This window comes from Schistocerca cancellata, chromosome 5 (genome assembly GCF_023864275.1).
Source record: "Schistocerca cancellata isolate TAMUIC-IGC-003103 chromosome 5, iqSchCanc2.1, whole genome shotgun sequence".
In the NCBI taxonomy this organism is placed as follows: domain Eukaryota; kingdom Metazoa; phylum Arthropoda; class Insecta; order Orthoptera; family Acrididae; genus Schistocerca; species Schistocerca cancellata.
Window position 1 is genome coordinate 322,042,442 of NC_064630.1, and position 24,851 is coordinate 322,067,292.

The 24,851-nt window shown below is 38.2% G+C and overlaps 1 protein-coding gene across 1 annotated transcript in view; it reads left to right on the forward strand.

Moving 5' to 3' along the window:
• LOC126189033 (U1 small nuclear ribonucleoprotein 70 kDa) overlaps positions 1–24,851 on the forward strand; it is a 46,230-nt gene that overhangs the window by 15,953 nt on the left and 5,426 nt on the right. The window contains exons 4-6 of the mRNA XM_049930863.1: positions 5,853–5,915; positions 18,303–18,384; positions 23,727–23,828. Of these exons, the coding sequence (XP_049786820.1) occupies positions 5,853–5,915; positions 18,303–18,384; positions 23,727–23,828 (247 nt within the window). The remainder of the gene's footprint in view (positions 1–5,852; positions 5,916–18,302; positions 18,385–23,726; positions 23,829–24,851) is intronic.

Genomic DNA, 24,851 nt, shown 5'->3' on the forward strand with positions numbered 1-24,851 from the left:
TTCCACAGTAGTAGTCTCTCTTCCCTTTCTGTTAATGTGGCCAAACAATTTTAGCCTATTTCTCTACATAGTTTCTTTTATAGGTCAAAGTTGGTCAATAATGATTTTTGTATCATTATTTCTGCTTTGACAAGTATTTTACATTTCCTAATTATGTCTGGTACAAAATAATAAAAATTTAAGCTATTTTTCTATCCTTTCAGAAATTACTGCCCTGACTTTTCCCTTTTTGGTTAGCTTACTTCCTACATATTTGAAAGAATCTACTTCTTTGATATTCTCCTGTTGCGACTTAAAGATCCTCCATTTTTTAATTTCCCTGCTTATGTTCATTACCTCACTTTTTGTTAAGCTTACTTCTGGTCAACGTGTTCAGTTACCCTCTGCCAGTTACTTAGTTCTTCCAGTTTCTGCTTGTTGTCTTCCCATATCATCATGTTGTCTGCATAAGCTATGCTTTTCATATCGGCTATTGTTGACCCTTAACAATCTTTCCTTATGTTGTTGTCCATGACTGTATCAAGCACAGGTGAGAGCTCTGATTCTGAGTTTCATTCCTTTTGACAATTCCATCCATTCAGACCTTGCCATATATCTTCTAAGAGTGTCTTAAGCCTTTTGTATATCTTAGGATAGTTGTGCAGTGTTCAGCTTTGTCGGAAAAATGCTGAAAATCAGTCAAGTCACTGTACCTACTGTGTCCCATCTAAATTCCAACTTCCCCCCACTGTTGCTGTTGTCGGCTACTGCTGAAGTCAGCACTGATGCAAGCCAGGAAGGAAAGTAGCAGGAATCCAAAATTATTGGTACCTAACACTTTCAGATTAATGCATCTTATTTCTAAAAAGGAAAGAAACATAACTTCACTTCTTGTTATGAGGGGGCTTGATGTGCTTCCCGTGCCTCCTACATTGAATTACTCTTACACACTATTACCACTTGCAGAATGCAGGCTAAGTACCATCAATCATCATCTCATTACTCAGTATTGGTGCTCTCGATGTCTGAGACCAAACTGAGCCTGACTAGTGATGGGTTAAGTCGGCATTGACGGGGGGTGCTGAACTCTGTCTTCCTGGAGGTATAGGGCTCCTCAGTCTTTCCATTGGTGTGCGGGTCAGTGCCTTCTTGATGCCATGTCACGATGCTGCACTGATCATATGCTGTCGATGCTTTAGGACTGCACAGTTGCTTCTTGCCTGGGAGTAATTTTGTGTGCCCTTGTGGGACGTATTGTCCTCTGATCTGTCTCGATCTATCCTTTGGACCGAAGGGCTCTGTTGGCCTCATGGTTTTTTGCTGGGTGTTCCTGGCTGTCCTTGATGCATTGGTGGACTTAGAAGTGGTATACACAGGTGGCTCCAAGGTTGACGAACAAACTGGTTTTGCATACGCATGTGCAAGGTCAATGAACTGTGCTCCTTGCTGAACATATGCGGTGTATTTACTGCAGAATTGGTGACCACCACAAGAACCCTGTCATGTTGGTTTTTGTACCAAAGAGATGTTCGCAATTGACAGCGATTCCAGTAGTCTTCAGCAGGTTGTTGACCAGTGTCACCCACGACACCCATTGATTGACTATCTAAAATCTCCTTTTTTTACCTTCATGAAACTGATCGGACACCCTTGTTTGGACCCCAAGTTATGTTGGGATCTCAGGGAATGAAAATGCGGACCAGTTGCCCAAGTTGGACGCAGACTTTGGAGATGGGGTACCAGATTCAGACCTTCTGTCGACACTACGCCATAAATTGTTGGAGGCTTGGAACATGATTGATGAGCCTTGGCTTCCCCGAATAAACGGTGAGGAATAAAGGGGACCAAAGCCATGTGTCATTCGCCCATTGGTGCTTCTCACAGGGAATCTATTGTTCAGTTTCCTTGGAGCAACTGTCAGACATCTTCAGGTAGTTAAACCTTGCTGGTGGCTAGGTACAAATGACAGTATCCGCATGACGCCGCCTTGTTTCTAGAATGCACAGGTGCAGAAATCGCGCATGCGCAATGATATGCAGATAGATGATGCCATACTCAAACCAAAAATCGCAGAGCAGCTCTCCTGTGCATGTGCTGTATGCTGCGTTTACTACAAATGCGGCCAGACGTCACTCACCAAAGACCGTGCTAGAATAATGTTATGACGGGTCTGTTATCAAAAAATCTTGATTTTCGTGTTGTGATTGTAATAGCAGCCAATGCAGGGTTCCAGGCTGTGCTCGCTTGAAATCCCGCATCCCTATTGATGAGATTATCAGCTGTACAGATATGTATTGCTTTCGTAATGACGCAGTCCCAGAAAGATGATGTCGGAGATAAAACTTCCATCTTTTCATAAATCGTGCAATGTCCTGTATTCAGTGTTCTGCAATTGCCGACTTTTCCAGTCGACGAAGGCGTGTATGATCCTTATGTTCATCGCAGTGTTCTTGTACTGTGCAACATGTCTGGCCTATATATGCGGCCCCACATTGACAAGGAATCTTGTACACACATTTCCTCAGGCCAAGATCATCCTTAACTGAACCCAACAGATTTCTCAGTTTTGCAGACGGTTGGAAAACACACTTAATGCCATATCTTCAGAGGACTCTTCAGATTCTTGACAACGTGGCACCAAAATATGGAAAAAAGACCAAAGTGGTGAGTGTCTTCGTATCTTCATTTTGCTCCATAGATTGAACTCACTTGGGTCTGAATGCATTATGTATCTGTCTCTCAGAATAACTGTTCCTTCAGAACACTGTCTCCAAATGTTGTATTTCACTCAACAGGCTTTCAGGATCAGATACCACATGTTCTCTATGAACTAACGTATGTAAAGCACTACCGCATTGTGCAGGATGATCGCAGCTTGTGGCCTGCAGATATAGATCTGTATGCATTGGCCTGCAGTAGACACTGTGTCCCAAGGTTCCATCTGCTTTTCCTTCCTGCCAAAACATCAAGAAAGGTGAAGTATGATCTTCGTCCATTTCCTTTGTGAAGTTTATAATCAGATAGAGCGAATTCAGATGCTGAAGAAACGTAGGTAGAGTATAAAGTCCTTGTAGCCACACCACAAATGTATCATCCGCATACTGCAGAAAACAAGAGTGTTTGAGAGTGGCTGACTGTATTGATTTTTCTTCAAAGTCCTCCACAGGAGACAGAGGGCTCCCCATGGCAACACTGTCCACTTGTTCAAAATATTGGTTATGAAATAAGAAATATGTTGAATTAAGCACGTGTTTAAATAATGCTACTATGTCCTCAAACTTGTTGCTAATGAGCTCCAGAGAGTCCTGCAAGGGCACCTTTGTAAATAAAGACAACATCGGAACTTACTTAGAGACCCAACAATTGCAATCTAAGAGTTTCAGGTGACCTATGAAATCTTCAGAATTTCGAATATGATGGTTGCACTTGCTACAAGAGGTCCCAATAGTGATGTCAGATATTTGGCAACAAAATAAGTAGGGGCTCCTGTGTTACTCACAATGGGACTTTCCGACAGGAAAACTTAATTAATCACATCATTCAATAGTTGGTAAGAATGGAAAGTTAATTACATTATACATAGTTGACATGTGGTGGAGACTTACAGGTCAGAAAATAAGATACAGATAGCTGTAAGGGAACAAAGAAATAAGCTACTGGAAGTTTGAGACTGAAGAAATTAATGTAAATTAGTGAAGTGGGTGGTGATAAAACAGAAAAATTGTAACGCCATTTCCCACTTGCATAGTTTCAAGAAACTGTTGTCGGAAAAGAATCCAAATGGCATACATATGTTGTGAAACAGGCAACACAGTCATGGCTGTCATGTTGTTGAGAGTGGTCTGCAAAATATATTATGTGTTGCCAATGTACATCCTCTGTCTATGCCCTTCATCCTAACTGATAACTTGGTGATGTAGAAAGCCAAACAGTATTTACATAACAGCTGATACGGAGTAAGGATGAATGGGCATAGACAAATGTAGTGTATTGCCCAAATACAATATGCTGTTGCAGAACCTGCTCTATACCATGAGAGTTGTGACCTCAGCTCCTGTTTCACCAGACATGCCATCAGCAGGAGTGGCACCTCCCCCGACACAATTTCTCATAACTCTGCAGATGGGAACTGGAGTTAAAACATGTCCTTGGTTTTCTTCACCCACCGGGCCTTAATTTACATTAATTTATTTGGTTTCAACTTTTTGTGACACTAACTATTTCTTTCATCACTCGCTTTTAGTTTCTAAATCTTTTATGATCCGACCTGTCTATTCCCTCCCCCTCCCCACCTCTGTCACATCTTCTCTTCTGCTTTTAAGGTTTCAGGTTTTTAAATCTTTGCTGGTGCAGTTCCCAACAGTCATTCCTTCTCCTCTTGTCCGGTAACTGTCCACGGCCCAAGGTTATGGGCGACCTTTCTGTAACTATCTCCATTTCCTAACCATCATCAGTTCTTTTCCTATATTCCTCTTCCTTTCCCTTCATACTTCTGCCAGGAGAAGCCAAAGACTCCAAAAGCTAGCATATTCCATTAATTTTTGTGTGCTTTTTCTGCTGCCACCACTTGCCGAGTAGATTTTAATCATTCCAACTATATTATGACTGAGTTTTACATTTTTACCTGTGAAGGTGGTTCCTACTCCTCTGTGGTAGGGCAGGTTGGCCTTGTCACTCACTTCAAGGTTTGGAACGGAATTTAGTTGCTTGGTCTGACTCGGCTCATGGCTGCCCTTGCTCAGTGGTCTGGCCTAGTTCCTTTCCTCCCAACATTTTAAATTCTTCTTGTTCTTTCCATCTATCATTGGTTAACTGTCTCATGGGCATTGTTCTCTTTCCTGAGATTTTGCCATAGTTTTGTTGAGGTAATTGAGGATGAGGAAACACCAGTCGAATGCAGAGGATCTCTCTCCTATCATGTAGCATGTCCTGGGGGTCTCCAGCTGCTTTCTGGGTGGAGGAACTTGCCCACCTTCACCCTCTTACCCATATCTTACTTCTGCTTATTCCATACCTTGGTTTTAAAGATCACTGGTTATAATTGGGTTCATCAGGGTTTGTTTAGTGTCCTTTCTCTCTGAGGACTCTTCCCAGCTTGACATATATGTGTTGGAGGGATGTTGTTTGGTCACTTTAACATCAATCACTGTAGTGATGGTCAGAGTTAATAAAACTGTGCGATGTTTACACTTTGAATGCTGTGCTCAGACTGCCTGTGGGCTCGTGTGCAACACAAAGATGTATGTACTATTACAAAATGGTAAAATGTTGTACTATTAAATTTTCGATCATAAAAAATTCAAAAAATAAGGTACAATAGGCAGTCAAGTTTAGATAAAGTGCATAATTAGATAATGACACAATGAGTAATATTTCATGGAACAGTAGTTTAAATGTGTATGGCAATTCCCAAAGTCTGCCAGCAGTTATTGAGAAAGTGAAATTTTCTCATTGGAATAATTAAGAAACCAGCAGATTACTTATTTAACAGTACATACACTTTTAGAAATATAAAGTAGGTGCTACAAAATTGAGGCACTGAATTTTTGAAAGGATGCCATTTATTGACTGGAATATTCTGAAGTACAAAAATTTTGATTATGAATAACTTCTGAAATGTTAGGTTTCAGAAAAAGTAAAACCTTGGTTGAAAGAGAATGTGGACTTGAAAGTAACATGTGTGAATTTAGTAACAGACAATTTTCGGTGGGTTGGAATTTTGACAAGTATCAGTTTACATGTATGTTTTTTTTTTTTAACAGAACTGGTAAAATTTCAGTTTTAGTGGAGATTAAGATTCTTTGTTAACGCTAATGTATAAAACTCAAATCACTTTGTCCTAATATTGTTAAATATTTTCCGTCTTTTTCTAGAATTATGATTCATCTGAGTCTAAGCTCCGCCGAGAATTTGAAGTTTATGGACCTATTAAAAAGGTAAGTGGAAGGGCAGTGTAACATTGACACATCACAATGCCACAGCTTATGATTTTGGAGCATCATAGGTGTGTGTGTGTGTGTGTGTGTGTGTGTGTGTGTGTGTGTGTGTGTGTTGTGGCACATTTCTTTATGTTTTGGGGAAACCTGTTTTGTCTGGTGTCAGGAGGTGTCAAATGTAAAAGGGTTGTGGTTTATTAATTGGTGTCAGTTCAAACATAAGGCAAATGATGGTACCCCTTAAGGAAATGACAGCAAGTGACAGGAAAAGACACCAGGTGCACTCACTGTTTATCCCTGGAGCCCTCATCCAGATGTTGAAGAGGCTATTCTGGCAGCCATTGAGAGAACAGTGTGCAACATACTGCAGATTGTGGTGTGCATTGGAACAAATGATGCCTGCCGTTTGGGCTCGGAGGTCATTGGTCATTCCAGCAACTGGCAGAGAAGGTTGAGAAGGCTGGCCAGCCAGCCACCGAAGCTCACAATTTGCAGCATTGTCCCCAGAACAGAACATGACCTTCAGTTCTGAGTCTAGTGGAAGGACTGAACCAGGTACTTTAAAGGTTCTGTGAAAAGGTTGGCTGCAACTTCGTGGTCTTGCACCATAGGGTTGAGAACTGTAGGATCCCCCTAAATAGGTCAGGTGTGCACTACACATCAGACTGCTACGCAGGCAGCTGACTGTGCATGGAATATGTACAAGGGTTTTTTAGATTAGGCGACTCTACATCCAATCCAGATAGTGATAGCTGTAGGAAACCTAGAAGTATCACTGTTAAGGTCAAAAGAAAAGCCTCCTACATGTGAGTATTAAAATCCTAATGGTAAACTGCTAAGCATTCGTACTGCCAGTTTTAAGTGCTCATGAAAAGCAGTGAAGCTCACGTCATACTAGGTACAGAAGACTGGTTGAAACCTGAATTTGATGGCAGTGAGATTTTTTGGGACAATTTAAGTGTATATCAAATAGATAGGCACAGAGAAAACATTTCATTTGTACATAAGTTCCCCAATCGTACTGTACAACAATTAGTGGGTAAATTACAGTTTCATTAGTGGTGGGCATAAGACATCCTGTGAAACTTTACTAGATGCCTTCTCTGAAAACTACCTAGAACAGGTAGCTAGGAACCCCCCTAACAATGGAAATATGTTGGATCTAATGGCAACCAATACACCTGATGTCTTTGAGGGTGTCCACATCGAAACTCGTGTCAGTGACCATGATGCGGTTGTGGTATCAATGATCACCAAAGTTCAAAGGACAACTAAAACTAGCAGAAAGATATACAAGTTCAGCAAACTAAATTAAAAATCGGTAGTGTCATACTTCAGTGAGGAACTTGAAACTTTCAGCACAGGTCAGGAGCATGGAGAGGAACTCTTGACTAAAGTTTAAAGGAATAATTGACCACGCACTGGATATATATAATCCCAGTAGAGCAGTTGGGGAATATCCAAGGTATATATCACAGTGAAAAAACATTTACAGAAACAGATTACTGCACAATAGGTGTAAAACAAAGCATAGGTCTATAGGTAGAGATGCTAAACGAACTGTATTTGGCTGTGAAGAGAGCATTGCACAATGCCTCCAATGACTACTGTAGCAGAATATTATCAACTGATCTTTCACAGAATCCAAAGAAATTCTGGTCATATGTAAAGGCTATTAGTCGCATGAAAGTTGATGTCCAGTCCCTAGTGAATGAGACAGGAAACTGAAATTGAAGGTAGCAAAGCAAAAGCTGAAATGCTTAACACCATTTTCAAATGTTCATGTTCCTGTTCAAACGACAACCCAGTAGAATCACCCAAATTCCTCTTACCACTGAAAAGATGAATTAAATAAGTATTACTGTCAGTGGTGTTGAGAAACACAGCCCCTGTCAGGTTCTACACTGAATTTACGGCTGAGTTAGCCCCTCTTCTAATTATAATCTATTGTAGATCCCTCGGACAAAAAAACAGTGCCCAGTTCTTGGAAAATGGCACAGGGCACTCCCAGGGCCATCTTTTAACCTATTGTAGGCCCTGGGTACATTAGGATAATGGGGCCCCTATGACCTTGACAGAGCACTGTTTTGTTAGAATCCACACAAACTAGATAAGTATTTCTTTAGTCACATTAAATGAATAGGTAATATAATGTAATCCACAAAAGTAGCTTTTGCACTCACAGGTTAATACTTAAAAATCTATTGATAGCAGAGGTCTCCTACTAGATTTGAGATGGGCAGAATAAATCTTCAAAATCTGTTTTTTGAGCATATCACATTCTATGGACATCAGTGATAAACTAGTTCTGTCTGAAGCCTTGTACTTCTTTATTCATTTTTTATTCTTTTCAAGTTGGAGGAGCATTCCGCACTGCAGTTAGTTACCGTCATGCTTAAAAAAATTCTCAGTGCGATTTATAAATTTTTCTTCAATTTTGTTTTCTTTCAAAAGATGATAAATTTCCAATATACTATTAGTTCCCCATTTGCAGAGCCATCGAAAACGTCTGGTGAGAGCTGCTGAATTTTTTCCTTCAGATGGGTCCTTGTAATCAGATTCCAGTTTTTTTTTGGACAATTCCAAATCATCAAATTTATCCCTGACATTAATAATAAAATCATAGTGAAGCAAACAAATTAGTAACAATATGTAAGGTTATTGTTTCTTTCTGAAGATAATTGTTTTGTCTATTCTTTCCAATATATAACTACAAATTTCCATTAGTATGATAAATTCTAGCTTTCCCATTTTTCTGGACAGACTAAGTGCTTCATCTCTAGTGTCTCTTGCCTGTTCTGTATCTTCTGCAGTGGATATCAAAGTTTCTATAATTTATGACCTTCATGCGAGGTGCTTACTGCATCAGCCAGGATGACAGTCTGGTTTGTGAAATACTTACAATAACTTTTTTGAACCTAAATATTCTGTCAATATATTCCACCAGTGGGTAGAGCTCAACAAAAAGTTGTACATTTTCTGAGCCATTTGAAAAAACTTTGTTGCGTCTGATACACACCCAGCAGCTTGGTCTACAAAGTTCAGTGAATGTCCTGCACATAGTACAAAGGTGGCAGATCCACATTTCTCCTTGATTCTTGCTTGTAAACGAGTATACCTCCGTATATGTCCTCTGCAATCTATTATGGGAATATCATGATTCTCTAAAAAATTCAAGATAGTTTCTGCTAAATACTCAGATCTGTGGTCTTTTTCAACAGGAACACGGTCTTTTATGTATAGAATTATAAAAGTTAGCTGGTCAACATGAGGCAGATCAGGTGTACTGTCAACAGTAATGGAAAAATATTTTGCTAATATAACTTAATTTATAATTTTGTAGGACCCGTTTTCCCATTATGTCAATAAACTCCTTACATTTGTTATAAATAACAAGTGTTACCTTTTCCAGGATTCCCAAAGTTTTGTAAGTGATCTGCAAGAAGTGGATCGAATTCACTCAATAATTCCACACATCCCAAATAAGTTCCATTGTTGGGAGATCTAGGATTTCACAGTCATTACGAAGTGGAAGCCCTCTTGATGCCAAAATTTTACAACAGCTGCAATCAGTTTAAATATATGTATCCAGTAATCCACGTCTTTTTTGTGTTGAGATAAGTCTATATCTATTCTACCAACTGCATTACTTCATGCCATATAATTCATCATAGATTGCCAGTGTGCTGGGCTATTTTCATGTGTTAAAATTTTGTGATTAATGTGCTTACAATCATTACATCCACTTGAACAACATAGATTTACATCAGGATGATTAAATAAGTAGCATGAAAAACAAAATACATGGTTTTTGGACGAGGAGTACAACAACCATTTTCTTTCGATGCTTTCATTGTTCTTTAATTTGCGAATAAACAATGATTTGTTGAAATACCTAGTTACTGATTTATTACGATTTTTGTAGGTTCTGGATGCCTTGGAAAAGTCAGAATCATAATTTTTAAAATATGCAGGACCCTTACGAATCAAAATTTTGCGATTTCTGTCTGTAAAATTTTCGTGAAAATAATCAGTGGGATCGTGTGATATTCCTTCTGCGTTGGAAAACTGTTGTTCAACAAACACATTTGTCAATGGTGGAATCATTGAAGTTGTTGCACATTCGTCTGATTCAAGCTGTTTTCCTAAATTGGTAGAAATCTCAAATTGGTGTAGAATATGAACATTCAGATATTCCCATAATTAGTGATGCACAACTCGTCATGTGGAAATTTATTATTTGATTGCTACTTACAGAAGTTGCTCCATTAGTAATACTAAAATATGCTGTTAATTTTGGCAACTTTTTAATTACTTTCTTCAGATGTACAGCTTTTCTCCCTTTTTGCAGATCCACTAGGATATGACGATTTTTACATTTTGTATTATATTTCAGTATTCATTTTTACACCAAAAACACTCTAATACAAAACAGGCAAATGACAATTTAAACAAAGAACACTTCAGAGTAGAGTCGTTAACGACTACAAATAAAAAAACATCTCAGCAGCGCAGACAAATACAGGGGAATTCCCGATCGAGTTGGTTTATTTGAGGCAGTTGGTCACATTTTAATTTTACATCGCTATTTGCGCCATGCAGAACTGTGCACTGTGAAAGCTAATAAGCAAATGAGTATTGTAGTCAGTCATTGGTGGCGTGGGTGTAGTAGGTCTGTGAGACAGGGTTTGTCAGTTATGAGTGGACGTGTGGGAGGTTTGGAGGTTCTTGTAGAGGTGGTGGACAGTGGTACTCTAAGGTGGGAGTAGGTGGTGAGCAGGATGGAGAGCTTTTCGACATGTCATTGTGCATGTTGCTAAAGTTCCTGCAAGGGGAGAGTTTAAATATGTGTTATGGGCTCCAGAAATTTGGGATTACATAGCAGGAGAATTTTGTGGATGGAGAGAAGGTACTGCAAGGAGGTTTGGGCTTTGTTGATATGGTTTTGCAGAACTATGTTGGTGAGGGATAAGGATTTATCGGAATCTGAACAGGTGGAGGTCATCATGGAAGGAGGGATGGTGGCCAGAGATGAGTAATTTGATGGTAAGGCCATTAAGGGGGATTCCATGAGCCAAGCAACAGTGCAGGAACAGTATGTGGGACTGGGATCTGGCTAGCAATTCCTTCAGATTTCAACTTGGTTCCCCCTTTTGCATCCATTTAATATTTGTATTTTTGCAAATTTTTTTGGACGTAATTCTACATTATTTTCTCGCATTTTTCCACCACCATGGATCCTTCTCCTTCCATTTGCATCAATACAGAAAACTTTCCTTATCCCTAGCCAGAATTTCTTAACCTTGCCTGCCCATCATTCCCCACATCCCTCAACATGCAAACTTACCTTACATCCGCAGAAAGAACTGCAGTCCACCATCTAAAAACTAGTCCTGACAAGGATTAGCCAGCAGAAGGACTCTGCCAGCTGTCAGCTACTTCCACCTACAAATCTTGCCACAGTGACCCCAATCCAGTAATACAGCAAGATCTCCAGTCAGTACTAAAGTCCTTCGGCCCATCCCAGAGCCTCTCCCCGAAGTCCATCTCTCTGCACACCCTTACCACTCCCTGCATTCCTACCTTCTACATGCTTCTTAAAGTCAATATATCCAACCACCCAGGACGCCCCATTGTGGGTGGTAACTGTGCCCTCACTGAGAGAATCTCTGCTCTTGTAGATCAACTCCTTCAACCGATTACACAGAACCTATCCTCCTATATAAAAGATACCTACCATTTCCTCCACCAACTCTCCACAGTTCCTGCCCCGGTACCACACGGTGTCCTGCTTGCCACTACTGATGCCTCCTCCCTTTACATTAACATCCCTTACCACTATTGAACACTACCTTTCCCAATGCCCGACGGATTCCAAACCAACTACCTCCTGCTTAGTCGGCTTGACCAACTATATAGTCACTCACAATTACTTCTCCATTGAAGACACGCTGCCAAACATAACCTTCATTTCAGTGACTGCTTCACAGCCTGTGCCATATGGATCCTTCCCACCAACACCAGCTTTTCTGAATTTTGCAGGTGAGAACTTTCCCTCCAGTACAACTTATGTTCCCGTAACCCTCTTGGCCTCATTAGTCACTGTCCTCACCCATCCAGCCCCTTCGCCATTCCCATTCCAGTAGTACACAGCCGTCATTCCACCATCAGTCTTTTTACTTCTCTCCTCTTCTGCTATTTCCCCCTGCTCCCCCCCCCCCCCCCCCCCCCCCGCTCTCCCTACGTCTAACCTGGAGCACATCACTGTCCATCACCCCCACCATACTATCCCTCCCTGCCCCGGCCTCCCCCTTAACCCTACCCAGTCACCACTCCCATCATGCACTGGTGGTGCTGCTTGCAGTGTGGTTTCAGTTGCCTGAGACTACAGTTGTGTGTAAGAGGTGCGTGTTCATGTGCGTGTCTAAGTCTGTTGCTGCCAAAGTCCTTAGTGGCCGAGATCTTTCTTTGTGACAGTCTTTTTTGTACCTTTCTGTGACGTGGCATCTCCACTATATGGCGAGTGGTCACTTTCCTTTTCATACTATTGTTACATTCAAAATGCAAAATATTATATATGAAGCACTTTCCTTGGCAAAGCATCAGCAGCAGTTGTATTACCAACTACGTGATCTGAATGGTATGGGTGCTCAGTGAATGGGGTAGTGTTAAGATGTATAATGACCTTCAGTAATGTTAGTGGTGGTTCATGCCATGGCATATTCCTGTTCTGATGATGGTTTTCGTACTTTACAGTTAGTGATTATTTTGATACTGTGAATGCAATTATTTTGTTACGAATAATTAAATGTCTACAGGAGCAGAGATAAATTTTGGCTTTAGCTTTGAACTGTGTGTCAGTTCTGACAAATTGACTTAAGCTGCTATCATAATCATTTGGCTTTCTGGGAAGTATACATTTAACTGTAGCAAGACATTCTATTAACTGGCAAATGAAAAGTTAAAGATCTATGACAGGCATTAAAGTGAAAACAGAGCATATGGAAATAAAGTGGATTGGGTATTTCAAAAGTAACTGCTGTAACTTTTAATGCATTTATGTCACTGTGACATCAGTGCCTTCATAGGAAAATGTTTACAGTTGCCTACAGAACTGTGATTGTATCCAGGAATGCGCTTCTTTTCCAGAGAAAATAGATGACCATGAATGTCTAGGGCTCCATATTTTTGATGCCCTGAGGAAGGAAATCCAGGGTCATCAATTTGCTGTGGACAAAGAAGTGCATGCCGGAATACATTATTCGTGCTGTAGGCAACTACTAACATTTTACTACCAAGACATTGATATCTTGTGTCAGAGGGATAAATGTATTGATAGTTATGGTGATTTATTTTTAAATGATAAACAGTTTACTTACTTTTCCCATGTCTCCTTTTCATTTGACTTCCCCTTGTGTGTAACGTCCATAATTATACACCTGTTTGCTTGTTACTTCCTGAGCAATTGCAAAGAAAAGTTCCATCACACATTTACAATGGAATACTGGAAGAAAATATTTAAAAATGTTTTGTGTAGCTGCAACATTCACTTACACTGCATTATAGTCAAAAACATACTTTCAGATCATAGCTGCTATTTTTCATGAAATAGGTAAGTACTGTAAACAATACTACTGAACACAGCTTGCATCATCCTTTATCTTGGTTGTAATCATTACTGGCACTTTGTTATGCATCTCCTTTTGTAAACAATATTTTTACATGTTACATGACAGACTAAATACTGCTCAAGTCAAGTCATTCACCACAGGTGGCAAAAAACATCTCATGATCAGTTTAAACACAATGTCTTTCATGTGGCATGAATTTGAATAATCTGATAACGTAGTCCTCACTCCATGAGCTGAACTGCTAATGATACAAAATGGCAACAGAATTCATTGTTGCATTTACACTCGTTCAGCAGATAATTACAGAACAATATTGTCTGTTGTGAGTCACTAAACAGATGCTATATATTATTGTTAGATGAATGTCAACGATGTATGCTGGATACTTCCATCTAATTTTGATAGAATATTCTGAACAAATCTTGCATGACGCAAGACAGTGAGTTATAAAATTTTATTTTACAACTGCAAGGTGGTTATTTTATGATTGCATTATAATTTGTCACCTTTCACTTTGTGAGGAATGTGCCTCTTTCTGCCTTGTCCACTACTACAGCATTGAGGCAATGTTCGTTATCGGTGCCTTACTCACTAGTTGGGTGATGCTGAAACAGTAGCCATAGATTCAAATCTTGTTGGGAAAGTGTATTTTGGATATTTTTCCTCTTCCTTCTCTACTGTGATTTAAAATTACCACAGAGAAGTTGAAGAATCTAAGAAACCCTTAAGTTTGTACTGCAGTGCTGTGTAGATAAAGGCAACCATTTGTAATTTCAGGTAACTGATTGTTGGACAGACTTCACTAATTATTACCAAATTATTAATTAGTTCATAGTTTCTTTTGTCACTCATTTTTGTTATTTATTGAATGGAAGAATGGAAACATTGGATTTTCACCACACAGAACAGAATATTTTTATTTATCATAACTTTCATCTTGAGAGCAACAGCAAATTACCGTCAGAAAAGCTGTCAATAGGTCGCAGGTAAGTGTTGTAATTTGAGATGTCCACAGTGGTGTCTACTTTTTCTGTCATTCTTGATTTGGAAATTTGTTATTTTTATTTTATGAAGCCCCTCTACGGATGTTAGTTTTGCAGTTAATGTTGTGTTGTTGTCTTTCCATTTGTGTTCCTGAGTGGACCACTGACTTTCAAGCGAAAATGTATTATGTCACCCCTTCAATTTTTGTTGTTTTGGATTAGAACATGCATTAATCCTATACCCGGCATCTGTACCTAGCTGATTGAATACAAATGTCAGACTTCATGTGTGAGTTACTAAGACTTTTTGAAAATGGGTAATTTTTCTTGAAACAAGAACATCCTTGTCTGACGTCATGTCAGATAACATTAACCCCACACACGTTACAAATGTTTATGGAGTTCCTCCTGCTATGTGTACCTCTCAAGTAAACCCAATATGTGTTGCAAATGTGTCACATTTTTAGACTTCGGGCTACTTTATAATGCTTAAACAACTTTCATATGACAGAAGTATGCTGAATCCAATACACAACTGCCTATAAATAGTAAAACTTCAAATAAGTAAATAGCACTCCATAAATACTCATAGCGACCTACACGTCTTGTGTAACTGCATGGTTTTCATTCAGTTTATTGAATTGATTTAGTGTAAAACAGCAGAAATGTGCCTAAGTGCACTGCAACTATCTGCTCGGATGGCAAGGTCTCAAGGCTTCTGGTTGTTGCTGTATTAGTGTTCCCGTCTGGATGCAGACCCATTTCCTTCACGGAGTTTTGATGTTACTTGTGGATTAGAAAGTGAAGCTGATTATCATTGTAATTCCAACCGATTGATAGCCTTAGCAGACAGCCAGAATCTGTTTTTTAAAACAGTAGGGTTGATTTGAACGTAAGGCTGTTCCTACATTGCACAATGTTTACTGCTATGCCATGAGCAGAAGAAAACACTTACTATATACCAGTGTGCGATTCATGCTTTTACCAGTGGGGGGGGGGGGGGGGGGGGGGATGCCTTAGGGGTTAGTATAATTACATATGTTACTAGCTTGGACCGTGCCGTTACCCATGGTTAAACATTTATTTATAAATAGATGTTAATGCCGAAACTCACTATTCGCGCGTATGCACTATCAGAAAAGCCATCCCTTGTTATATCTTTAAAAGTACATTATAGGTAAGGCTTATTTACAAAATCATCTACATACAGGTATACGACGGGAATCCAAATGTAAAGGCACATTTGTGAAAAGCTGTACTTATTCTGATGATAGAAAACTGAAACATGCGTTATTTTTCTACGTAACCTCCCTGGACTTCAATGCAGTTTTACGACGTTTTACGAGTTTTTTTATTTCATCCGAAAATACGTTTTTAGGTTGCATTTGTAACCAATTTTGCACCGCAGCAATGACGTCATCATCACTTTCAAATATTCTTCCCTGTAGTGCTTCCGTTAAGGGTCCAGACATGTGAAAATCACTTGGAGCCAGGTGTGTACTGTATGGTGGATGTTCCAGCACCTCGAATCTCAACTCCTTTATTGCATCGGCTGTCCGTTTGGCAGAATGTGGGCGAGCATTATCTTGCTGCAGGATGACACCTCTTCAGTTTTCCATGATGTTTGGCTCTGATTGCAGGTTTTAATTTCGTACGTAGCACATCACATCCACCATACAATACAGACCTGGCTCTAAAGCCTCGTTTACGCTGGGGCGACGTCTTGCAATATTGTGGCATGCTATGGAAATGTGGCGTGTGTCGTCTTCTAGCATGCTACAACAGGCAACATCTTGCAGCGTACGTTGCATGCGGCAGGTTAATTTATACCAAAGCAACAAATTTGTGCCACACGTGTGTCGGTCTTGCAGTATAAAGGATGATAAAGTACCACAGCGGCGGCCTACTTGGTACTTGCACATGCAGCTAACAACGGAAGTGAAAACCAAAGGAAAAGAAAACGATGGTGGAAGAGAAGGGTATTTAAAGAAGATCCACGAAATAGTATCCTAGGAACTAGAAGCAGACGATGGTGCGTTATTTAGTAATGTGTGCTTTCGTCCCAGGAGCGTTAGTCCGCGCCATACCATTATCAAAAGGTGGCCTAATGGTGAACGTTCGCACAGGTACCAGGCCGGTCACCATCCTGTGTCAGGGCCCGGGGTGGGACTTTCAGCCCCCAGCTCACCTAACTCTGCGGTACGACTGCTGCAGCATGACTACCACACTACTTCCCTCGTAAACTCGCAAGTAAACGGATGACGCACCCTAGACGAAAGTAACAATGACAACATGAGAATGATGATTTAGTTCTAAGTGTTTTGAAATGCTTAACTACTACATAACACTTTTTCAAAATTAATAAGCAAACATATTAGTAGTATTAATAGTAAGACTGTATTAAAAGCTTTCAGTGTTCGGCTCCACAAATTTAAATTATATGTAAAGTTTTACTCCAGTGCGTGGGAAATAAACATCCCAGGTTGGGATCCATAAACTACAACCAGAGGAGGGGATGGTCTGATGCAGAGGGGGGGGGGGGGAATCCCCCCCTGCAAATTGCACACTGCTATATACGTAGCCATATAATATTGTGTTGCCAGATCGTGCAGACTGCCGGACTTAAAATTTTGAGGGACAGCCTTAAGTGAACAACTGAGACGTAGTCTCTGTGGCTGGTGGCTATATCAACCTCCTTGCATGTGCACAACTTGTTTTTGTGCCTTACAGCCTCCTGGATGTTCATCTTCACAAATCTTACTAAGAGCATTTGATGTTAAATGTACACAACAGCCAGATTCACTCTTTCATTGTCTTCACATTTACTGATACTATTGCCATGAAGATTAGCTTGCATGTAATATACTAATATGGGTTTCTCAGATCTGTAAGCTGCACAGACTGATCGGTTTCACATAATTTCATAGTGGCAGAGATAAAGAAACAAACTTAAATCATGGCAAACACAGATGTTCACATATTGAATGATGGATAAGGCTTAACTCCTATTTTGTGTGTGATGTCTATATAAAGATGTGCATTGCACAGAAATGACAAAATGTTAAAGCAAGAAGCAATTACATTTCAGATATCGTAAGTCAGTAACAGTAATAAATATGAAAACAGATTAGGCAGTGAAGTTAATGGCTACTGTTGTATGATGTGGAAGTTCGTGGAATTTTCATGCTAAGAATTTTCTTGAAAATTGTGTAATTTGAATATTTCATAAACTAACATGTTTTAGGAAAGTTATATACTTTTGTAACCCTAAAAGTGATAGCCACAAAATTATAATAGTAGGCTTTTAACATAATCTCATTTTACGATTCCAGTATTTTGGATAACAATTGTGATTACTAATAACTTTTGAAGTACACAGTTTTCAGAAGAAGTTAAACATTTGTTTTCAAATAAGTTTTCTCAATTTTGAAACTTTTATTAGTGTCAAATTTTAAGAGCACAAGGCTTGTAAGAATCGTAAATTTCAGAATAATTTTTGAAATAAAATATTTCAGTATAATGATAAGTTGTAGATCTAAAAATAATCCCTAAATAAAGCAGTTTTGTGAAATGCAGTTTGAATAAGAATTTAGCAATTGAATGTAATCATGGTACATGCATTTTGTAGAAAGAAAATGGAAGTCACTTTTCAGGTGGAATTTAGCAAGTAGAGGTGTTCTGCCTTGCTATGTCTGGTCAGATACTTTGTCATTAAATCTGAGTCAGTTCAAAGTCTTACTCCTAAATTAGATTGTTTCTTTTTTACTTTCCAGATTGTGGTTGTACACAATAAAGTGAATGGGAAGCCAAGAGGATATGCCTTCATAGAGTATGAACATGAGCGAGATATGCATTGTGAGTAAGAAAGTGATAATATATGACTTAAAGATTTAAAATATAAACTCAGTGTTCAGTGTTGAGGTGTCATTAATTCTTGCAGTGTGCTGCAGAAGTTTGATTTATATTTTTATGGTATTTGCATACCTTGTTGAGACTTTCTTCATTGCTTAAACTGTACCTAACATGTAGGAGACTGGGGGCTGACTCATATTAAGCTGCAGGTACATAGAGGTTAAATGTTACAACCCTCATGTAAATATATGTTGAATCCCCATATTTCCTCTTTATCCATGTCCATATTCTGTAATTTGTGAGCATATAAATATGCTCTTTTTAGGAGAGGGAATCAGTTATTTCATATTTTGTGTTACGCCAGCTGAAGACCTTAAAGATATATTAATACCACTTTTTATCTTGTTCTTGATACAGCATGGCGGGCAGCTGGCAACTAGTGCCCCCCATTTGTGTGCAAAATCCAAACATTGCTGGCTAAAATAGGTTTGTATGTGTGGTAAGACCCAACATACAAAGGAGGTGTAAAGAAGTTATTGTTATGTCTTGGAAGAAAAAAAAAGGAGCTTCCCTCTTAACCTTTTATCATCTTCATCACACTATGGTTTTATTGTGATGAATTATTCCAAAGGTTTTTAATCCATTTTGTTATTTTCACATAATTTTATAGGAATAGTAACTTGGCATTTGTATTCTCTTGACCTAGAGAAATTGTGGATAGAATATTCCCATTGCTTAAAAACTCTAGATTTGCTTTAGTGAAATATAAATTGTTCAGGTGAGTGAAAACAATGAAGAAAAAATATGCTGGGCAAAAATGCCAGATTTGTGAATGCATATTAAATTTATACCCAGAATTTTCTTACTTGAAGGTCTTGGTCCTGCAGTTCTCTTATTCAGAGAAACTATTGGAAATGGTCAGTAATGGTAAAGCTAATTAGGAAGAAATGGTCATAAATTGATTTCAGTATACTGATGTTTCAGAGTTTCACAAGATTTGCTGCTGTTAATGATCACCCATTAATACACTGGGTACAGTTTATCATAGTATTGTGATGGATGTTTTCTTGAAATTTTTTGTCACACTGCATAGTTGTATGGGATGTACTGCTGGAAGGAACTGTCACCACCATGTATCTTAATACAAATCAAGAACTTACATAACTACTTAACAGTTGTAAAGGTAGTAAGTAAAGTAAATTGCTGCCTGAACTTTCATTCAAAGTTTTATGAGTGTACAATTTTTGGGTTTTTGTGTGACCGGAGAAAAAAGAGAAAATCCTAACTAACAATTGCTGTTAATTGCAGTAATTACTAAAGTTATAAGGTGTAAATATTGGGCTGCTGGCAAAAACTAGATTTTGCCAAATTTAGGAATCTTAAAAGTATCTCTCAGTTTAGACAACTAAAATTCCAGTTTTATAACATAACAGATTTGTATTCTATATGTTTCCCTAAGCAGGAATGTTACAGCTGAGTTTGAAAGTTTTTTAGTTTTCTTTGAAACACACAACATGGTGGAGGGGGGGGGGGAATTTTGATATACTTTATTGATGATTTAAGAACAGTTATTCATTTAGGGATCTCCAGTTTTCTTAATAAACAGTATTTGATGGGCAGCATCAGTAATTCTTGCTTAATATAGTACAGTGTTGAGATTTTTCTGTCAGTATGTAATGTATACTTGTAAATCTCCAGTGAACATAAGTGAAAGATTGAATAGAATGATTGTACTAGTGACTTCTTACCCTGTAGAGTATGGCAAAAATTCACAGGAGCATTATTTAACTGAATTGATTAAACATTCAGGTGGGTGATTTCAGTGTTAGATCCTCAGTTTAGCATCTTAATTTTCTGTGTTAAACATATCCACCATTATGTAACAAAATAGTCTATACAGCAAGTTCTGTGAAATGTTATCCCCATTGGTGAATCACACTGTTGCTTGTGCATGAGAACTAAAAAATACTCAATCTCACAGGCATTGAGAGAAAACTGTGCAACCAAGAAAATAAAAATAAATCTATATATTTAAGTCCTCCAGATGGAGGAATCGACCAGGATTGAGGGACAAGGGGGAGGACTGACTGGTATGTTAATAGGTACACGGAGAGTTGTTTCTACTAAAGTATTAGAGCCTTTACATGCTGAAGTGTGAGGCTACCACCAGACTGGTTAATGGAATTGTCGCTAACAGAGGAAAAAATAAAAAGCAGTGAACAAGGTAACAAAACATGGCCCAAATTGCAGTAGACATAGTAAAAGGTGTAAAATGAAAGATACCTGAAGAAAAACTAAATGATACAGAAAAATTCCATTTGTAAATTTTGTGGTGAGTATGGAGGTAGAGGTTGGCTGACAAAATGGGCAAGAGTCCATACAAACAGCTAATAGAAAAGAATATCCAGAAGCAAGTACTTTGTTTGTACACCTTCAGAACCAATGCGTAAGTAGTCTATATGCCTGAAGTAGAAATGAATAATGAATCTAGTCTGGCGAGTTTCTCTACTTTCCTACTGGAGAATGGAGGATTGTGCTAATTCTTTTTGTTTTGTGATTTGTTTCTATATATATATATTCCTAATGGAATGTCAAATTGTTATTATTAAATGTTCCAAAATGGAAAGCCGTTCAGCACAAAAAAAAGCATTTAGTTTCAGATTTAAATTAGTTAATCTTGCATAGTGTTCAAATGTCATGTCATATGTGCTTGGCAAGTTTCCCGGAACCAGTATTTTGCATTTGATTGTTTCTTCAAATTGCTTGTAATATCATGCGATTATGTTAGCAGATTTCTCACACTGCATTTGTGTTTCATATCTTCGGACTGTTTGAATCATTGTATATTCCATAAAAATTCAAGACTAATGGAGGTTGATAGGAATCGAAAAAGATCTCTCATTAGGTTCAACCATTCTTTCAACTAAGTCTTTATTTGAAATATCTGCCACTGATATTGTCTTTGATTGAAACAACCAATAAGTTTACCACTCAGACTGTGTAGGGCCCAACATAGTGTGTAGTACTAGCTTGTTTTAAACTGTATGTTGTAGTTTAGTCAGACTGAACATAATCTTGCAGTGTTACATGGACATTTCAAAATAATCATTTTTCACTTTGGTGGACACAGAAGCCCTGTAGCATCAGGATCATTGCAGGCACTATAAACACAGAGAAAAGTGCTATCGCATTTAAATTTCCGTTCATTTTTCTTAGTATGATTTCTTACCCCATCACAGGATAATTTAGTATGGGATATAAACACAATAACAACTTGCTTTATTTTAGTAATTTTGGATGTTACACAGTACGCAAGAAATGCATTAGGTACAAACTGCTGTTACATATTTTCCTATGGTCAATTATCAACAAGTCCCATTACTTTACAGCAATTGAATGAAATGAGCCCTTCTATGTTTTTGTTAAACTGATCTCACCTCTCCCCAATAGTAGTTACCTTTCAATGTGTAGTTTCTTTCTTTTGTTTTCTATTACTGAACCATAGTAGAACTTCAAAAAAGATGCAATATTTTCAGTATTAGGAAAAGGATAATCGTTACTCACCATTAAATAACACATTGAGGTACAGACAGGCACAATCAAAAGACGCACATTTAGATTTTGGCCAAAGCCTTCTTCAGAAGCAGCACACATGGGTGTGCATGCGTGCCCACACACTCACGCACGCACATGCACACAGCTTGCACACGTGCACATTCATACAAGCAAGCACGCAACACACTCCAGACTGCCACCTCTGGCATTTCAGACCAGACCAAACCACCTGAGATGGCAGTCACGTGTACGTAAGTTGTGCTTGCTTGTATGAATGTGTTTTTTCTTTTCTTTGGCTGAAAGTCAAATGTGTAACAGTCCTTTCATTGTGCTTGTCTGCAACTCAACATGTCATTCTGTGGTGAGTAGCAATCTATCCTTTTACTAATAATGTTGATATTCCAACCTGGAGTTTACATTATTTGAAGATGTAGTGTAATTTGACAACAGTGCATATAACTCTGTGCCTTGTGTTCTTTTAATAAAAAGCTCAAGATTTAAAATTATTTAGTGGAACTCGTCAGCCATGTCATGCTACACAGAACTCTCCTACTTCTCATTTATATTGTCATGCAACTCGTCATCATTGCACATTGGTTGAATAAAATGAGCCATCTTATGTGTCTGCACAGTTGGCCTCATTTTTAACGTAGTGTATTGAAGCAAAACAAACTTGACACTAAGAGCATAAAATTATTATTAATTGCTCGTTACCTGAAACTGTTACAGGTAACAGTAGCTGCATGTTTTTCCATTGTATATGATAAAAATGCCTTTCAGGCATCTCATTACTAAATCTTTTTCAAACTAATCCAGATGACACTAGAAATGGCTATTCAAGGTTTATCCTGATAACACCCAACACTTCAGCTTTGTATGTAGAGATATGTTGTAAAATACATTTTCAGTACACTAGCTCAGGAATATTACTTAAGTGTTATTTGAGGGGTTTAATTTTATAAATGCGCGGGTTAACGTAAGTAAATAGCGCACCAGGTAATAATGGGAACCTGAAAGGATGAAGATTTCATCACATGTTCCATCTTTCTCTTGAGAAACTTCCTATACAAGCATAAAGATTCGAAATTTTCACGTTGCGTAAGTAATGTGTGGTAGGTATGAACCGTTCTTTTAATTTTCAAGGTACTTAGTAAAACTATCTGTAAAATTAAACTCATTGCATGTAAATGCATTCAGTTCTTTTTTGTCTTTACTACAGTTTAACTTCCGAATATGCAAGACTTCAGATGTAAAGTATTAAAGTGTGTTGAATCAAAGCTCGCCATCAGAGGACTGAAATGGGTGGGTATTCCAAAATTATTAAACATAAATATTTATGACCTAGTTTACATTCATTTATCAGTGGGTGGGTAAATGCATCTTTGACACTTACAACAGTTGGCTCCAAATAGCCCATACATATGTATCCAGAATTTCACACAAGACAGAATATTTCTTTTCCTGGATAATCATTCATCTAAAAGAAAAAGTAATATTTTCTACACAAAACATAATTTACATTATTTACAATCCCATAATCAGGTAAGAAAAGTTAGCCTAATCTTTGTGTGCATTTGTCTCTTGTTTCTTAATAGTACAGTCTTATACTGATGAAATTTTTCTTCACAAGTAACCTCCCCTAAAGGACAGTGATCAATAAATATGTATTGAACATTTAGACTAATATAGTACGTAACCTTTCTCCCATGTTATGTAACACTGATGTCAGTATGGGACTGTACTGGAACTTGTTACCAAATTTTTGTTTCATGGTGAAAATAACTTTACAGCTGCATATAAACATGCTGACGGTAAGAAGATAGATGGAAGAAGAGTGCTGGTGGATGTTGAAAGAGCCCGAACCGTAAAAGGCTGGCTACCCAGACGATTAGGTGAGTTCCCATATAGATTAGTTACATGCTTGAATTACTGACCTAAGAGATTTCATCACAATGGAAAATACAGTACTGTTTAGTGCCTGCCTGGTGACCATTTGGAGCACTCCTATAATACTTTGTAGAATTGCTATATGTGTAATTTGACTGACGCTCCTTGAAATTGCTCATTAACACTTTGGAGAGCAGTTACTTAGAAGAATATTCATCCTACAAAACCGCCCATTTACTGGCATGTATGTAATTGATTTATCTTCTGGAGTAATATGTACAAAAAATGCCAAGCTTAAAGATTTATTCTTCACATTTACTTTATTATGTCCATAGATAATTTTGACAGAAAGTATAATATCCTCCCCAGAAAGTGCAAGGTGAGTTATTGAGCAATTTCTTCCTCTTGAGCTTTCAAAATTTCTTGCTCACTCAACAAACATGATACATTTGTTGCAGAATTATGGCAAACTTTGAAACCTAAAGAATAGATAGACAAAATTACGTCTATGTGATCATATTGGCTAAGCTGTTTGTGACAGCAGCTATTACATTCACTAATATTTCTTACAAAATAATAATAGAAATTAATAGGACACAGCACTAGTAAAGGGGCAGGTCATGAGATGTCTGTACATTATTGTTGTATGAAATGAATCCAGGTTTTGGGCGATAAGTGGCTCGTGCAGAAAATTGTGGCCCAACTTACACTTGGGCAAAATCTCTTCAACACAATGTTGTGACCCCCATCTGTGCTTGGGATTTGTCTCCAATGTGTTAACTGAATATCTTGATTTTGGTTGGAGGAAAAAAAGCAAAAATCACAATTTTGTATCATCAAAATTATATTTTGCTTAAATTTGACATACCTTAAAATAAATTATTCAAGTTGTTCAGTAGACTTTTTCATAGATGATTAAATAAGAATCAGGTTTTACTTTGGAACCACTGTTTTAAACTTAAGTTTGAGATTATTATAAACAAAGTAACTTCATTCTCAAATTATATTCAAACCTACTTTTTTGCATA